Genomic DNA, 13,884 nt, shown 5'->3' on the forward strand with positions numbered 1-13,884 from the left:
CCAGTTTACACATAAGCCATAAGCATGTTTGAGCAACACAAAATAGCTTTATTAGTATGCACATGTGAACACATTGCACCTCTGAACACAGCGATGTTATTGCCCTCTGAGGTCGAGGTGCTCGGCACTAGTGTGTTTGTGCGCGAGAGAGAGAGAGAGAGACAGTGTGAGTGTGTATGTGTGTGTTTGTGAAAGCGTGGGAGCATCTAAAAGCAGAGGAGGAGAAAACACACACAGTCGCTCTGTTCATCCCTCCCGTGTCCGTTGGGTCAGTCTTAATCACAGAAACACAGAGTCATATGAAAGTAATCAGCATTTTTGTTGAGCGTGTGTGTGTGTGTGTGTGTGTGTGTGTGTGTGTGTGTGTGTGTGTGTGTGTGCAAGTGTGTGTGTTGGGAGTGCAAGCGGGTGTGAGAGACAATGTATGCCATTCAATGCAATCAAGAGGCATTTGTGACAGTCATTAAAAGGTGTGAAATTTGCGTTAGGTTGTGTTGGGAGGGCGTCAGAGTGTGTCAGAGAGAAGCGGGATTTTCTTTTGCGCGTGTGTGTGTGTGTGCGCGTGAGCGTGTGTGATACACAGAGATGCATTTCAACACAAATTTTGGCAGAAAAAAGGAACAAATCCAAAATGCGAGTCACAGTAGGCGTGTGTGTTTGTGTGTGTGGGGGTGTGTGTGTGATGAGATCTCTCTTTGTCGTGGTTAAGAGTTCAACTCCTCCAAAAAAATCCATTTTTGGCTGTAGGTCCGTCACCTCCATACGGGAGACTCTCCATTTAAAGAAGAGGTTTCTTTGCTTCACCGGCCACTCTTCCATCCCTCCTTTCCTCGGGATCCTTCATCTCGCGCTCCTGCCTCTCCCGTCCTCTTCTCCCCTCAGCCTCTTTTTCTTAAGTGTGCAATTCCTTCAGTCTTTCCCTCCCTCCCTCCCTCCCCACTAGCTTCCTTTTTTTTTTTTAAGCTTCTGCATTCAGACGCCGCTTTTCTCCTCCACCCCAGGCAGCTCTCCTCTCTCTCTCTCTCTCTCTCACCCCTGTTCTTCCTTTATTCTTCTTCCCCACCATCCCCACCCCTAACTTCTTTTCGCTTCCGAAAAAAATAAAAAACATTTGAAAGGAAAAGAAAAAACTTTCATAGATGTTTCTACCTCAACACTTCCACAAACGAGGTCTAAACTTCAAAACTACGGCATAGTACAAGGAGCTATAAAAATATACACAGAGTTCAGAGACCCTAGAGGGAAGGGGGGAGAGGTGGAGGAAGGAGGGAGGGAGTGAATGAGAGAGGGAAGAGAGAAACGACCTCTGTTCACCGGAAAAATTAAACAAAAAACAAAAAAGGGATTAAATTAATAAACAAAGGGGAGGTGGGGGTGGGTGGAGGGTAAACAAGGTCATTCTAAGTTGTGAAAAAGAAAAATAGATAAAAACAAAAAAAGATGTCTAGCAACAGAAGTGTAGTTTAAACAGAGTGGGTAAAACAAAACAATAGAAAACGGAAAAAAAACATCTAGAAATTATTTACTGGATATTCATATATATAATCTATAAGTGTCAATAGCGATAAAAAATCTCACTTTTTTGATATTCGCTCACTATTTTGTGTTTTGGTATTTAAGACAAGTCTAAAGAACGCACGCATTCGCACAGTCACCCTCGCACAAAGCGTGCGCACGCACACACACGCACACAGACTAAACCCCACGCGCGCATATGCAAACTTGCCGTACTTGAAGCACACTAACTGCACGCACACGTCTAATGTGGAGCAGCAGCACCGCCATGATTATTGACCGAGTTCGTAGCTCGCTCTCACAGTCACACGCATTATTAAAATATACAAGATTCTGAGAGTCACCGATTGGTCAGACCTTGCGTAGAGGCCCTGGCTCGGTCATGTGACCGCCGCTCGGACGGTGCTGATCGGGCGAGTCCGAGGCCCCCCTCTTCCCCCCGCGTTTTCTCAGGAGAAACAAACACATACAAACTAGCATCCTATTATTGAGTTAGTGGTAGGGGCCGGACTCTGATTGGCTGATGGAGTTCTGCGGTGCTAAGTGGGGGTCAGGGGAGTAGTTTTTCTTGCTGTTCTTGTCCTTTGCGTTCTCCTTTTTCCTTCTTCAAAACATCACATTTCCCAACGGCAGGTCCCTACCCCGTTAAAAAAAAAAAAACAGTGTGTGCTGCACATGCACACTGGCGTTTAGGGGAGGACTCTTCAATTCAGCATGTGTAGGGGGGCTCATTTAGCTCTGAGTTAACAAGAAGGGGGGGCAGTCAGAGCCTATTGCCTATTCGCGAGGGCCTTGTTAACAAAGGCTATGCACGGTTACGACATTGCCCTTTACACACACTTGGTTGTGTGAGAATGGGGTGGGGAGGCTTACTCGGCTAGAAACACAACTGTGGCCAGGGGTGCAGGCTCACAGGGTAGTGAGTTGGGGGTGTGGGGGGGTCGGAGGGGCAATACTGGCAGTATTGAGGGGATCAGGGTTGGAGCTGTGATGGATAGCTTTGCTGTGGCTTCATTTGGAGCAGGGATGTGGGGAGGAGGGATTGGTCGGTAACGGGTGGAGGGAGGCGGGTGCGTCCAGTTGGCCGGAGCAAAGGCCACCTCATACTTTGTAGTAGATGTTGGCTGGGCTCTGAGGCGGCATCTCCTGGACAATGTAGACAGGGTGTCCGTAGTCCCCGCTCACCTTCTCGTAGTGCGGGCAGTAGGCCGAGTCTGACGTCCGCAGAGGGATGATGATGTCGCTGGGCTCGGAGCCGTTGTTGTTGGAGCTGGTGATGCCCCCGCCGCCTCCCCGTTTGGGGCTGGTGAGGGAGGACAGCGACAGCGGAGGGTGGTGGGTGTCCGAGTGCTTGGCGTGCCGCCTCCTGTAGCACACGACGCAGATCACGGCGGTGACCAGCAGGAGAAAGGCAGAGCCTCCCGCGGCGCCGGCGATGAGAGCGATGTTGGAGGGTTGGAGAGGCCCGTTCTCACCTCTGCCTTCTTCCCCGAAGGGTCCTCGAGGCTGGCTGGAGTTCCCCGTGCCGCCTGAAACGAATCACAGAACAATCTTTACTTCCGGTAGCACAAGCTGCTCCCGGCGCCGCACAATTCATCACGACCAATGCACCGGAGCAATAACACGGCTTGCTCTCACAACTTGCGTTTTCACGAGCTTTTAAATAAACATACCATTCCTTATGGCTCTGTACCACAATAGCATGAGTAATGACGATGGTTCAGCCCAAACTAGCAGGCATAAACCAGTGGAATGCAGCAACTCTCACAGAAGCTTATATGTGGTCTCTTCATTGATGTGATGGAGTGGACAGCAGTCCCTATAAAGCAGCGAGGAATGTCCGCAGTGAGTGCGAGTGTACTGCGCAGTATATACTCTTGCGGACAGCCTGGCTGAGCCGCAGTGTGTATCAAGGTAATACACTCTATTTCCCTAACCTTAACAACTGTATTTACTTAGCATTACAGCCAGCCACATGAAGAGATCCTCCCCCCTCCGCTGCCACCACCAGACCACACACTCGGCCTGCCCGCTGGCCTCCCTGCCCGCCCGTCTGTCTTTTTTATCTGTCTGTCTGTTTATCAAACTGTCTGTCACACTCGGGTCCCGTTGCTCCCTCTGTCTGCCCCGCGTCTCGCCTGAAACCTAAGATCTTCACAGCCTCAGAGCTCGCTGTCTTGCCCGCGGGAGGTCGGGTCAGAACTCAGCAGGTGAATGATGGTGTGGAGGTGTGCGAGTGTGCGTGTGCATTTATAAAAACAGGGCTGATACGGACTGCTTTGGCACTGGGCATGTGTATGAGAGGTGCGAACTGGTTAAGGCAGGTAATGTGAGTCTTTGCTATATAGGGCCTCTGGATTGGTCTATCATTATTCTTGGCACACATCCCTCTCTGTTCTCCCCGTCTGTCTCTCTCCGGCGTCTCCTCCGTTTCCTCGCCCTCCCCTCGCTCCGTGGTTCTTTCTATCTTCGGGTTATTGTAGCCGTAATAACCCACCTTGCTCTGAGCTCAGCACCTTGCAGCACAAACACACACAAAGACGCACACACAAGCGATACTGACGTACACATCCAAGCAAACACACCTCATCCCCTTTCCTCCCCCCTGCTGCGAGCCCCCCTGCCGCGCTGGACTGACTGGGAGCAGAGCACTAATGCCAGAAGTCGATTACACTCCCCGCTCCTCCTTCCTCTTTCTTCCTCCCACCATTAACCCAACATCCCTCATTCTCCGTCTCCATTATGACTGCCGCCGCTCACCTGCTCTCCTTATTATATCCTCTTCCTTCACCTCTCCTTCTGCACCTCTCACTCCCCTTTTTTTTGCACGTCTCCTTCCTTTCTTCTGTGTTAATTCTTTTTTTCTAAAACACACAAGTTCAGACTCCAAGGCCTTATTTTCCGTTTTTGTTTCCATCTATTTCATATCATTAGCGGATTCCACCTCGGAGAGAAACACGCAACAGGTCAGAAATGAAAGAACGGGTCAAGGTGTCGTATCATCCTTGCTTCTGAGCCAGCTGTCACATTTCAGAGAGGAGTAATTGGTCTCATATTCGGTTTTTTAACATATTTTTGGAGCTGTTTTCGAACACTCGCCACATTTAGTTATGTTTCCACCGGGCTGCCGCACAAATGCAAATTTCAGGCATTTTGTCAAAATAAAGTGTGAATGAGCGCGTGCTTCCATCAGAAACCTTTTATATGAATACATTCAAGAGGATGTGACAAAATTACATAATTCCTAGAGCAGCAGTAACTCATGCATTATGGCATCTCATTGCTGCTCCCCACATAAAATGCTCTTCTTTTTTTTAAAAAACAGAATTAATTTGTCTCTTTCGATCCATTTGTACTTGGAGGATGTGCACCAGAGCCCTTCGTATAGAATCACATCAGGAAATTTGAGGTGCCACAAAAAAAGAGAAAAGCAGGTGAAAGGAAAAGCGAAAGCTTGCGGCTTGGCAACGGGAACGGAAATTCAAATCATGTCCTTGTCGTAATCAGTGGCTTAGATGGGTGCACATTAGGACTGTAATGCAAAGCTATAATCTGAATCTTTACTCGTATTTTGTTTATTTCGTGCAAATAACTGGAATGGGTGAGTCTTAGCTTCTCTCTGCTTTGCAAAACAAATTTGATAAAATAGAAAAAGTTGGGATGCTGCGTTAAATGTAAATAGAAACAGAATATATTGTTTTGCAAGTCAGTCAAACAATATGATATTATATGAAAGATCAGATCACAGTTTCTCCACACCTTAATCCACCTTAAGTGGGCTCAGGCTGAGAGAGGGTGTATTTTTCCCTTTGTACAGTACTTGAACTTTCATTCGTGGGTGCAGCGATGCCTCGTCTGTCACCTGTTTTTAACGCTAAATGCCTAACAAGCATGATCGTTCCACATTGTTCTTTGCACCGAGAAACTTCTCTGGATGTTTTCATATTGTAAACAACACATGATTAAATCTCTTTAGAAATAGTCTTACCCCTCTTCTATCCTGTCTTCCTCACCCTCACCTCCAACCAGTGGTGGCAGATGGCTACCTCTCCTTGAATCTGGCTCTATAGGTTTCTTCCTGTTAAAAGGGAGTTTTTCCTCCCCGCTGTCGCCAATTGCTTACACGCAAGGGGTCGTCTGATTGTTGGGTTTTACGCATTATTGTAGCATCAGCGCTCAGTGGACTGCTGTTGTGATTTGATGCTATATAAATATAACTGAACTAGATCGTTGTTTTCACACCAACCATGATACTAACCTTTTTTTTCAAGGTAGATGCTCCATGAGGTGTTTACTGTTACACAACTGTTCCTGTTTTTTTATGCCTCATTTTTTTCCAAACATGTTGCTGGCTGTTGTCCTCTTACTACTTTCACATACAAAATATTATTATTTTTTTTTTTTACTTTTGAACATTTCAGCACTTTGCATCAACAAGAATCATGATTCATTTGGTTCCTCTTCAAACTACCTAGAAAATAATGATTTTAAGTCTCCTGTTCTCTGACTTGGAATCCATTTATAGACGTTTATCCCCAGCGGACATCTGTAATGAGTGATGGTTTTGATTCGAGTGAGTTGAGTTTGTGGATGACAGAAAAAAAACCAAACAATCCTTTCGTATCTATTCAGAGAGCATTTCTTGTTCATATCCCAATAATGTATTTCTATTTGTTTACATCCCAAGAGAGCCACGCAAACACAATGAGAAACTGTGAATAAGCAACAGTATTCCAATTATTAGCTGAGATGATTTCGAGCGTATTCACACGAGGATTAGAAATTCTGGCATAACTGCTGTGTCGAATGTCATAACAATCATTTTTAGATATGCGGTTAAGTGCGTGTTAATATGTCCTGGCCTGAAAGTCAAAAATGTGTAAAATCCCTCTTAGGTGTGCGATTAAATCATCCTCGCCGTCGTGCTTCGCCGCTCTCATTCTAGCACAAACAATGCATACTATTGTTGCTGATTCACACATACACTTCTCACGTATATGAGGTATGGACAAGTGATTGGGAAATGTGTGAATGGTCCAATTCCCACATCTGGTATAGTACGCAAATTCGCCCAAAAAAGAAAAAAAAGAGAGAGAAGGAGAAATGAACACAGCTCAGAGTGAATCGTGTTCTTTCCCCTTCACTGAATAACTTTGAGGTGAAGCATGAATGTTGCCTCTCTCTATTTTCATCTCCTTGTTCTCTTCCCCTCTCCTCTTTGCTTTTCAATTATTCTTTTCTTTCTCCTCCTTATGTGCCTCCCATTTCTACCCACTCCGTTCTATCACTCCCCTGCCTCCTCTTCTCTCTTCACTCAGTCTCTCATTCTTTCTAGACAGAACTACGGTGCACACTACCCCCCTCGCCCCCAAACTAATGACAATAATAACTCTGAAATGTCGTCACTGCTCTCTCTCCCTCTGTCTCTCTTCCTCCTCTTGCCTCTTTCTTCCTCCCTCACTTTTTCTTGTCCTTCTCCCAAGGTAGCTATTAGCCATCCATTCCCCGCCCGCAGCACTTAGCTCGAAGGGCCGGGTGCAGAGACGAGGAGGAGAGGGACAGAGAGTAGGGGGGAGAAGGAGAGAGTGAGAGAGAAATATGGAATTAAACAGAGAGATTCGCAGATGTCACCGCTGCACATTCTCCATCTGTCGCCTCCACCCTCCCCTCTCCCTGCTGCTTTTCTTTTTTATCTAGCAGTCTTTGCTTATTCCCTCCATCCATTTTGTGGATGGATCTGCTGTGGATTATCTCTATTTGATTTCCTGCTTACCTGGGTTTTTGCTGGTGGTGCGTCCCGCTGCCGGCTCCTTCTTTGGAGGCAGTCCATATGGGCCTTGGGAGGAAAAATAAGCGAGGAATTACAGAAATACCGAGACAGCCTCCATCTTCTGCAACAGCCAAAGCTCTCTGATTCGAAACCAATAAGCGACATTAGTAAAGAGAGAGACAGCCAGCCAGAGAAATAAGAGACAGAAGAGGTTTAATAAAGGACCCCCTTCCCTTCCCATTATAGGGGAGCACATATTGACTGGGCTTCGACGTGCTGCGTATGAGCACTTTTCCATTTGTTTGAATGGGAAACTAAAGAGAGGTCGTTTGTTGTTTTGGCCTGAGCGAATTTACACAAGGCCATAACGGCTTGTAATCTGTAGTCGCTAAATCAGGCCATCTGTCTCGCAAGCCCTCAGTAATGGTGATGGCATTAAAGTGAGTTTATGTGACACATGCAAACACGGGCACAAGCGTGCACACACATGCTACATGCTAATGCAGCCGTTGTGGGTATAAGTGCTACTCCTCGAAGCTGAAAGAGATGGTTCAGAAAATACTAATTTTGTTAGCTTCTGAGCCATCTGTCCAACAGTGGGCTGCAAGAACAGAGTTGCGCTGGGCTGTTGAGTTCAACATTTCGTGCAACATAAAATGACCGCAAACTTACAGTTAATCAAGCGCGGCATTAAATCAGGCACCCCACAAAGTCGAGCTCAGCTGCAATCCCAGCAGGTCAGCTGATCTAAGTGCCGGCCCCCATCAGCTGATAGCTCTGCTGATACACTTCTACACGCCTAGCTGGCTGTCATATGTAGGGCTTGCTATTGAAGCTTCTTTAGCTTACTCACAATTACATCTGCAAGCTGCTTTGCAACCCACCCCCACCCCAGTTCCTGTTTTTGTGCTGTGTCTGATTTAATCATTGTCGTATCTATTGTCTCTCAGCTGGGGGTCTACTTTCCAGCACGCTCTAACACACAAAGTATACACATTTGATTGACGAGCGAAAGGCTGATAATTCAATTCAGTTCCACCCAGGGACACAAATTCCCGTTGGGGTTGTGTCAAGAAGGGCATCTGGTGTAAAACTCATATGAAGATGTGTTGCACTATCTGCTAAGAACTCGTGATGAATTCTGATGCACAGTTTCAATATTAACATTAATGTGCTCTGGGATGACACTGCAACCGTCCAATAATGCTGTAGTGATGTCATAGCTTTGGGACTGGGAAGTACAATAATGAGAGCTATCCACTTTACTGTAGATGGAAATAACAACCTGCTTTTGACTATAGTAGTCCTGCCTGTACAGTGGTCAAGCACAGCCATCAACCCATATGTGCTGACATTTAGAGAAGGGTAAGGATATTGGCTGGCGGCTCCCTCTTGACAATAAACCAAACAGAGGTTCGGGGTGGTGCCGGCTGGATCAATAGGAGCTGCTGTTTGGTCAGCAGGGGCTCGTAGAAGGAGGTTCGGGCTGTGTGCGTGTGAGAAAGTGTGCATGTGACAGATTCAGAGAGCAAGCAAGATATATAAAGAATAAAATACGAGGCGACAGCTCAATGTATATGTGTGGGTTTTTGCAAGTGTGGGTCCCTCGAAGCGGAGCAGAGCGCCATATCTCATCAGAGATCACCACGAGGCGGCACGCCGCTTATTTAGACGACAAACAACACAGACGTGACCTTTCAGCCACACAGCAGATAAGATGAGGAAAACAGAGGAAAAGAGTGAAAATAAGGAGAGATGGCCGGCATGCAAAGCGGAATGGGGAATTTGAAAGGAAAGGAGGCAAGGAGTGTTGCAGGGAGTAGTTTGAGTGAGGAAAGGAGAGATATTTAAAAAGAAAATGAAGAAGAACAAAGAAAAAGGTGTGTGTGCATCTTCTTCACAGAGCTGTGGTTTGTATGTGTGTCAAAAGGAAGGTAGTTTTTCCATCGCCTGTGTGGTGAAAAAGCCAGGGGAAATAAAGTGTGTATGTGTGTGTGTGTGTGTACGTGTGTGTGTGTGTGTGGTGGTATTTCTATTGAGCCAAGCTGACTATGCTGATGTTACGGGCTGATAGAGACACAACAGCGCCACTTGGCTCTTTGCTGAAGAGCACCTACAATACACAAGTCCTGATAACACAGCATAGATCAAGGAAATAGAAATGGCTGGTCGTGTTTGTACGTGTGTACGTGAGGGGGGTCGTGTGAAGGACAGGTGCCGATTATGTGTAGAAGTGTGCAGGCCAGTGAAAATGCTTAAATTAGCCTTTTTTCCCCTTTGCTGCTTAAAAAAAAAAAACACCTCCGTGCGAGGGTCATTAGCTGTGAATATTTTCCAAACAAATTAGAAGTGTGTGCAGCTACGAGTCATTAAAAATCACTGACTGTGTGCTTTAACAGAGAATGGAGTCGTTTTGTTATCATGCTGTAGCTGGCGGGACTGCTGTGCATGTGTGTGTCTGTGTGTGTTCGTTTCCCGGCCGTGGACATCTCAGGTGCATGCGTGTCCGTGTCCACTTAATGTGCACGTGTGAGCTGATGATTATGCAGACCGGTGTGTGCGCACGCGTGTGCGTCTAAGTTTCAGTGTGTGTTTAAGTGTGTGTGTCCAGCATGAGTCAGTAGCAGTTAAAAGGCAGAGTGAGAAGGGAGTCAACAGGGCTCATTAGAGCTGACTGATCCCACACTTCTTCGCTGTTCTTACCACTTAACGAGACCTAATATGCTCGGCAAGAACACACGCATTAAGAAAGGTACGTGTGTGTGCATGTGGTGTGTGTGTGGTGTGCAGACTATATGGTACGTGTGTGTGTAAGGAAGAGGAAGATTAGAGAGACAGTTTAAAAGTGGAAGAGGCTGCATGCAAGATAAGGCGCACTAATGTGTGCTGCTCTGTACTGCACAGATGTGAGATGATGGGAGATGTGGAGCTAATGCTTGTTAATATCACAGTGTGTTAAGTGATTTGTGTGTGTGTGTGTGTGTGTGTGTGTGTGTGTGTACGAGTCCATCACACATGCAGTGCACATGAGATAGCTCACATGTAGAGCGGATGTGTGTGAGAGAAAGCAGAAAGAGAGTTGCGAGGACTTACTCTGCCCCACTTTTAGGACCACCTTCATGCCTTGCGTGGCACACACTCCACCCTTCATGCTGTCCAGGCCTTGACGCGTCCCATCTGACGTAGCTGGAAGGATGGAAACACAGAAATGTGCAATTAAAAAAAGGAACAGCGTGCTATACGGACCCACTGAATATACAGCCACACAAACTCACACTCTCTCACACAATCTATAGCCAAGACTAGCTTCTATGGACAGCCCTTCCAGAGAGTCAGCGAGTGACATTTGCAGAGGCAGCGATTTAAAACTCCACCAGAAGCTCTGAAATGTCAAACTATGAGGCGGCAGCACTTTAATAAGTCCTCATTTAGCAGTCTGCTGGAATTCATTAACACCCCCGCTGCGGCGCATGGACTCAACCGACTGCAGTCAACTGCAATTGCTGCTTGGGCTGGAGAAATAGCGTTGGAGGGGGTGGGGAGGGGATGCAATTTGGAGAAGCGAAGACTGACGGATTGGGGGGGGGGGGGGGGGGGGGGAGGGGGGAGTGATGGTAATCCAATCAAGAGCGTATATGAAATCAAATGGGAGCCCCTGAGACACAAATCAGTGTGATTTGACTCAGAAACTGGACGTGATTGGTTAGAAAAGAAACTGTGGAATGTGTTAAAGCGCCACTTGGTAATACCCCATCAATACACCAACACTATCACCGCTTATGTTTTAATTAATAGAATTAAGGGGATTTTTTTCCATTTAAAATGAGGGAGGGGATGTGTTAATACAGGCAATGGGGGAATTTATTATGTGTTATCAGGATGTAAAAGCTTTTCTCACGCTGGAAAAAAATGCAACAGTTCAATCAGCACAATACAGCGATACAGAGTCAGATTTTAATCAGCGATGTAACGTCATGTAAATCACATTTTTTATCTAGTGAAGCTACAAAGGAAGTTAAAGAAGGTCAAACAGTGCTGAGAAAATATGCACACAAGAACTGTGTGTGTGTGCGTGCATGCATACGTATAAAATCCTGCTCAAAGAGCTCTTTTTACTTCACTGTTCTGTTCCAACTTGTCTGTCTGTGACCCGGAAATTGATCTCACCGGTGTCTCGCTCTCAAAGGATTTTGTAGTTCCTAAAAATGTAAGTTTTGGGTAAAAAAAACGGCTCAGTAGAGGAGCTATGGGCAAGGATGCGCAGGAACAAAGGCCCTTTGTGGGACCTGTGATGTATATACAATATGTGACAAACAGCTGAATTGCTAACACGATGAGAACAGGGCTCTACAAAGTGTTCCTTTGTATTCATAAGCTGTGGTTGTTGCAATTACACTTAGATAAAATGTGACATCTGCACATTTTTCTCATATTATTCCTCATTTATGTGCCTTATGCTGGTCAAAGATCGCTTTAGCATTGCAAACGCAGATAATAATGAGGTCAGTATACGCGAACGTGATCCTTATGAGCCAAAAGTTCTGCTTTCAGGCTGCTCTAAATGCTGCCCACAGCTGTCTGTTTATTAGGGGCAACAAATCAGAAGAAAGCTGGCTTTAAGGCACTAAAAAGGCTTCTTTGACACAATGAATGAACTCAGGGTCTGTCCAAGGGTGAGTTTAAAGTAAATATAATAAATTCTTAATTGCGCATCACACCAAGGAACTGCAGTAGAGTTTAAGACTGAAAATGCAAAGCTGCAAACGAATAAGATAAGTTCCTTTTAACATAAAAATGTTTCAGTGGAGATGCTTATCTGAGAGAGAAAGGGAGAAAATATGATGCCACATTAGACTGAACTGGCATCACTTTAAAGTGACAGTTCCTAATCAAGCTTGATTAGGAACTGTCTTGACTCCTGTCTTGTCCTTACCTCCTCCTCCTTTACTAGCATCACAAGTGGGAGGAGCTAAGATGGCAAAAGAGGAGAGGAGGCAGGAAAGGAATCGAGAATGTAAACAAAGAGAAAGGAGCAAGTGAACGACGACTAGCCTCCAGGTCACCGAAGGTGGAAAAGGATTAAGGGACGCGGAGCAGGCTGAGGATAGATGGGAATCAGCATGAAGATGAAGACACAGTGAGAAAAGAGAGAACGGAAAGAGAGAAGCAGTGAGGGGTGCAAAGAAGAGAGAGATGCTCCTAGTGAGAATCACACCTTTGCAGCCGGTGTACCATTAGCTGTGCAGCTGGTCTCAATCATTAGCACACAGATGATCCTACAGATCCTACTCACAGCAACAAATCAAAAGCTATTAAAAGACACCGAGTTCAATGTCTGCCTTTCAACTTTTAGCTGATGGAGGAACAGATGTGGTGGCTACTAAAAAATACAGTAGGCCTATTCTTTCTCCTTCCCCCACACATACACCACACCGTCTACACTCATTTTCCCTGGCTAACCTTCAATGTCATCATTCTTCCTTTATAAAAAAAAATTATATATATATATATATATACATATATATATACATATTTCCTCCCGCCACTTCCCCTTCAGGCTATAGATTAGCCAGTCTGAAGCGAAGCAGAGAGGGATGAATGGTGGATGGCTCAGGAGAGAGAGTGAGTGAGAGAGAGAGGAAAGTGTGAAAAAGAGGCAGCTTTACTTCTAACACCTCCCTCTGTCTTTCCCTCCATCGCTGCAGGATGCAGAGTGTGAAAGCAGGAGGAGGAAAGAAAGCAGGCGGAGGTCAAGGCGAACAGCAGTATGGTAGGGAAGCCAGGAGACAGGGATGGATGAAGGGATGGATAAATAAGGTTTATATAAAAGGCTGTGAAAAAACTTGTGCATTCCTCGAGTGTTTTCACTATTTGCTGTCCTTCGAGATCATCTTAAATCGTAGTATTCTTTTTTTTGTTTTTCTCCACCTGAGACCTGTGAAATTTTTTTTCGTTTGCAATAATGGAAGAAGACACTTTCATTGATTTCAGTGAGGTTCAAATAAACCGAATGAGTGTGCCAAATTAGGTACAGCTCTTTGATCAGGGCTGTCTTTCTTTTTCTACATCCTTTGCTCAGACGTCATGTTCAGGTTGTGATTTAACGTGAGGTGTGTTCTGATGCAGAGCCACATATCACTATGTTGATTTTCTTACGATAATAATTCAAGTCTATCCACACCCACTATTGCAACTGACCAGCTGTTATTAAAGTGTTACTTCAGGGCGGCACTAAAATCAAGCTCAGCTGCCTTACCAGCAGATCAGCTGATCTGACATTATTTATGTATCCTTCACCCTGCTCACAGTTGCTGTGCATGTGCAAGCCACTTTGCAACCCACCTCCACCCCATCTCCTGCTTTATGATAAATCTCTTGTCACTGATGTCTGCCCATCTCTATACCAGGTCTTTTCTGTCTCAAACTTTCCACTTGGCAGGTCATGGAGGTGCGCTCTCCCAGGACGGAGCCATGCCTCCAAATATAAATTACTGCAAATGGAAAAAAGCAGTCTCCTCATGACTGCATTAATCTTAAGTGATTTTGTTGTGAAGTAATAGCTTTGGAACTGGGAGGAAGTCAGAAGAAAGAAAGATATA

The 13,884-nt window shown here is 45.7% G+C and overlaps 1 protein-coding gene across 1 annotated transcript in view; it reads right to left on the reverse strand.

The window, feature by feature from the left end:
- Window positions 1-940: 940 nt before the first annotated feature.
- Window positions 941-13,884, reverse strand: part of efnb3b (ephrin-B3b) — a 97,955-nt gene continuing 85,011 nt past the window's right edge. Inside the window, exons 3-5 of the mRNA XM_086284821.1 lie at window positions 10,379-10,471; window positions 7,289-7,351; window positions 941-3,044 (exon numbers count right to left, since the gene is read on the reverse strand). Of these exons, the coding sequence (XP_086140947.1) occupies window positions 2,617-3,044; window positions 7,289-7,351; window positions 10,379-10,471 (584 nt within the window). The 3' untranslated portion in view covers window positions 941-2,616. The remainder of the gene's footprint in view (window positions 3,045-7,288; window positions 7,352-10,378; window positions 10,472-13,884) is intronic.

This window comes from Aulonocara sp. 'chitande type north' Nkhata Bay, linkage group LG3 (genome assembly GCF_057382095.1).
Source record: "Aulonocara sp. 'chitande type north' Nkhata Bay isolate Kocher_YH1m ecotype deep benthic linkage group LG3, A_spYH_male_GT1.1, whole genome shotgun sequence".
Taxonomy (NCBI): Eukaryota; Metazoa; Chordata; class Actinopteri; order Cichliformes; family Cichlidae; genus Aulonocara; species Aulonocara sp. 'chitande type north' Nkhata Bay.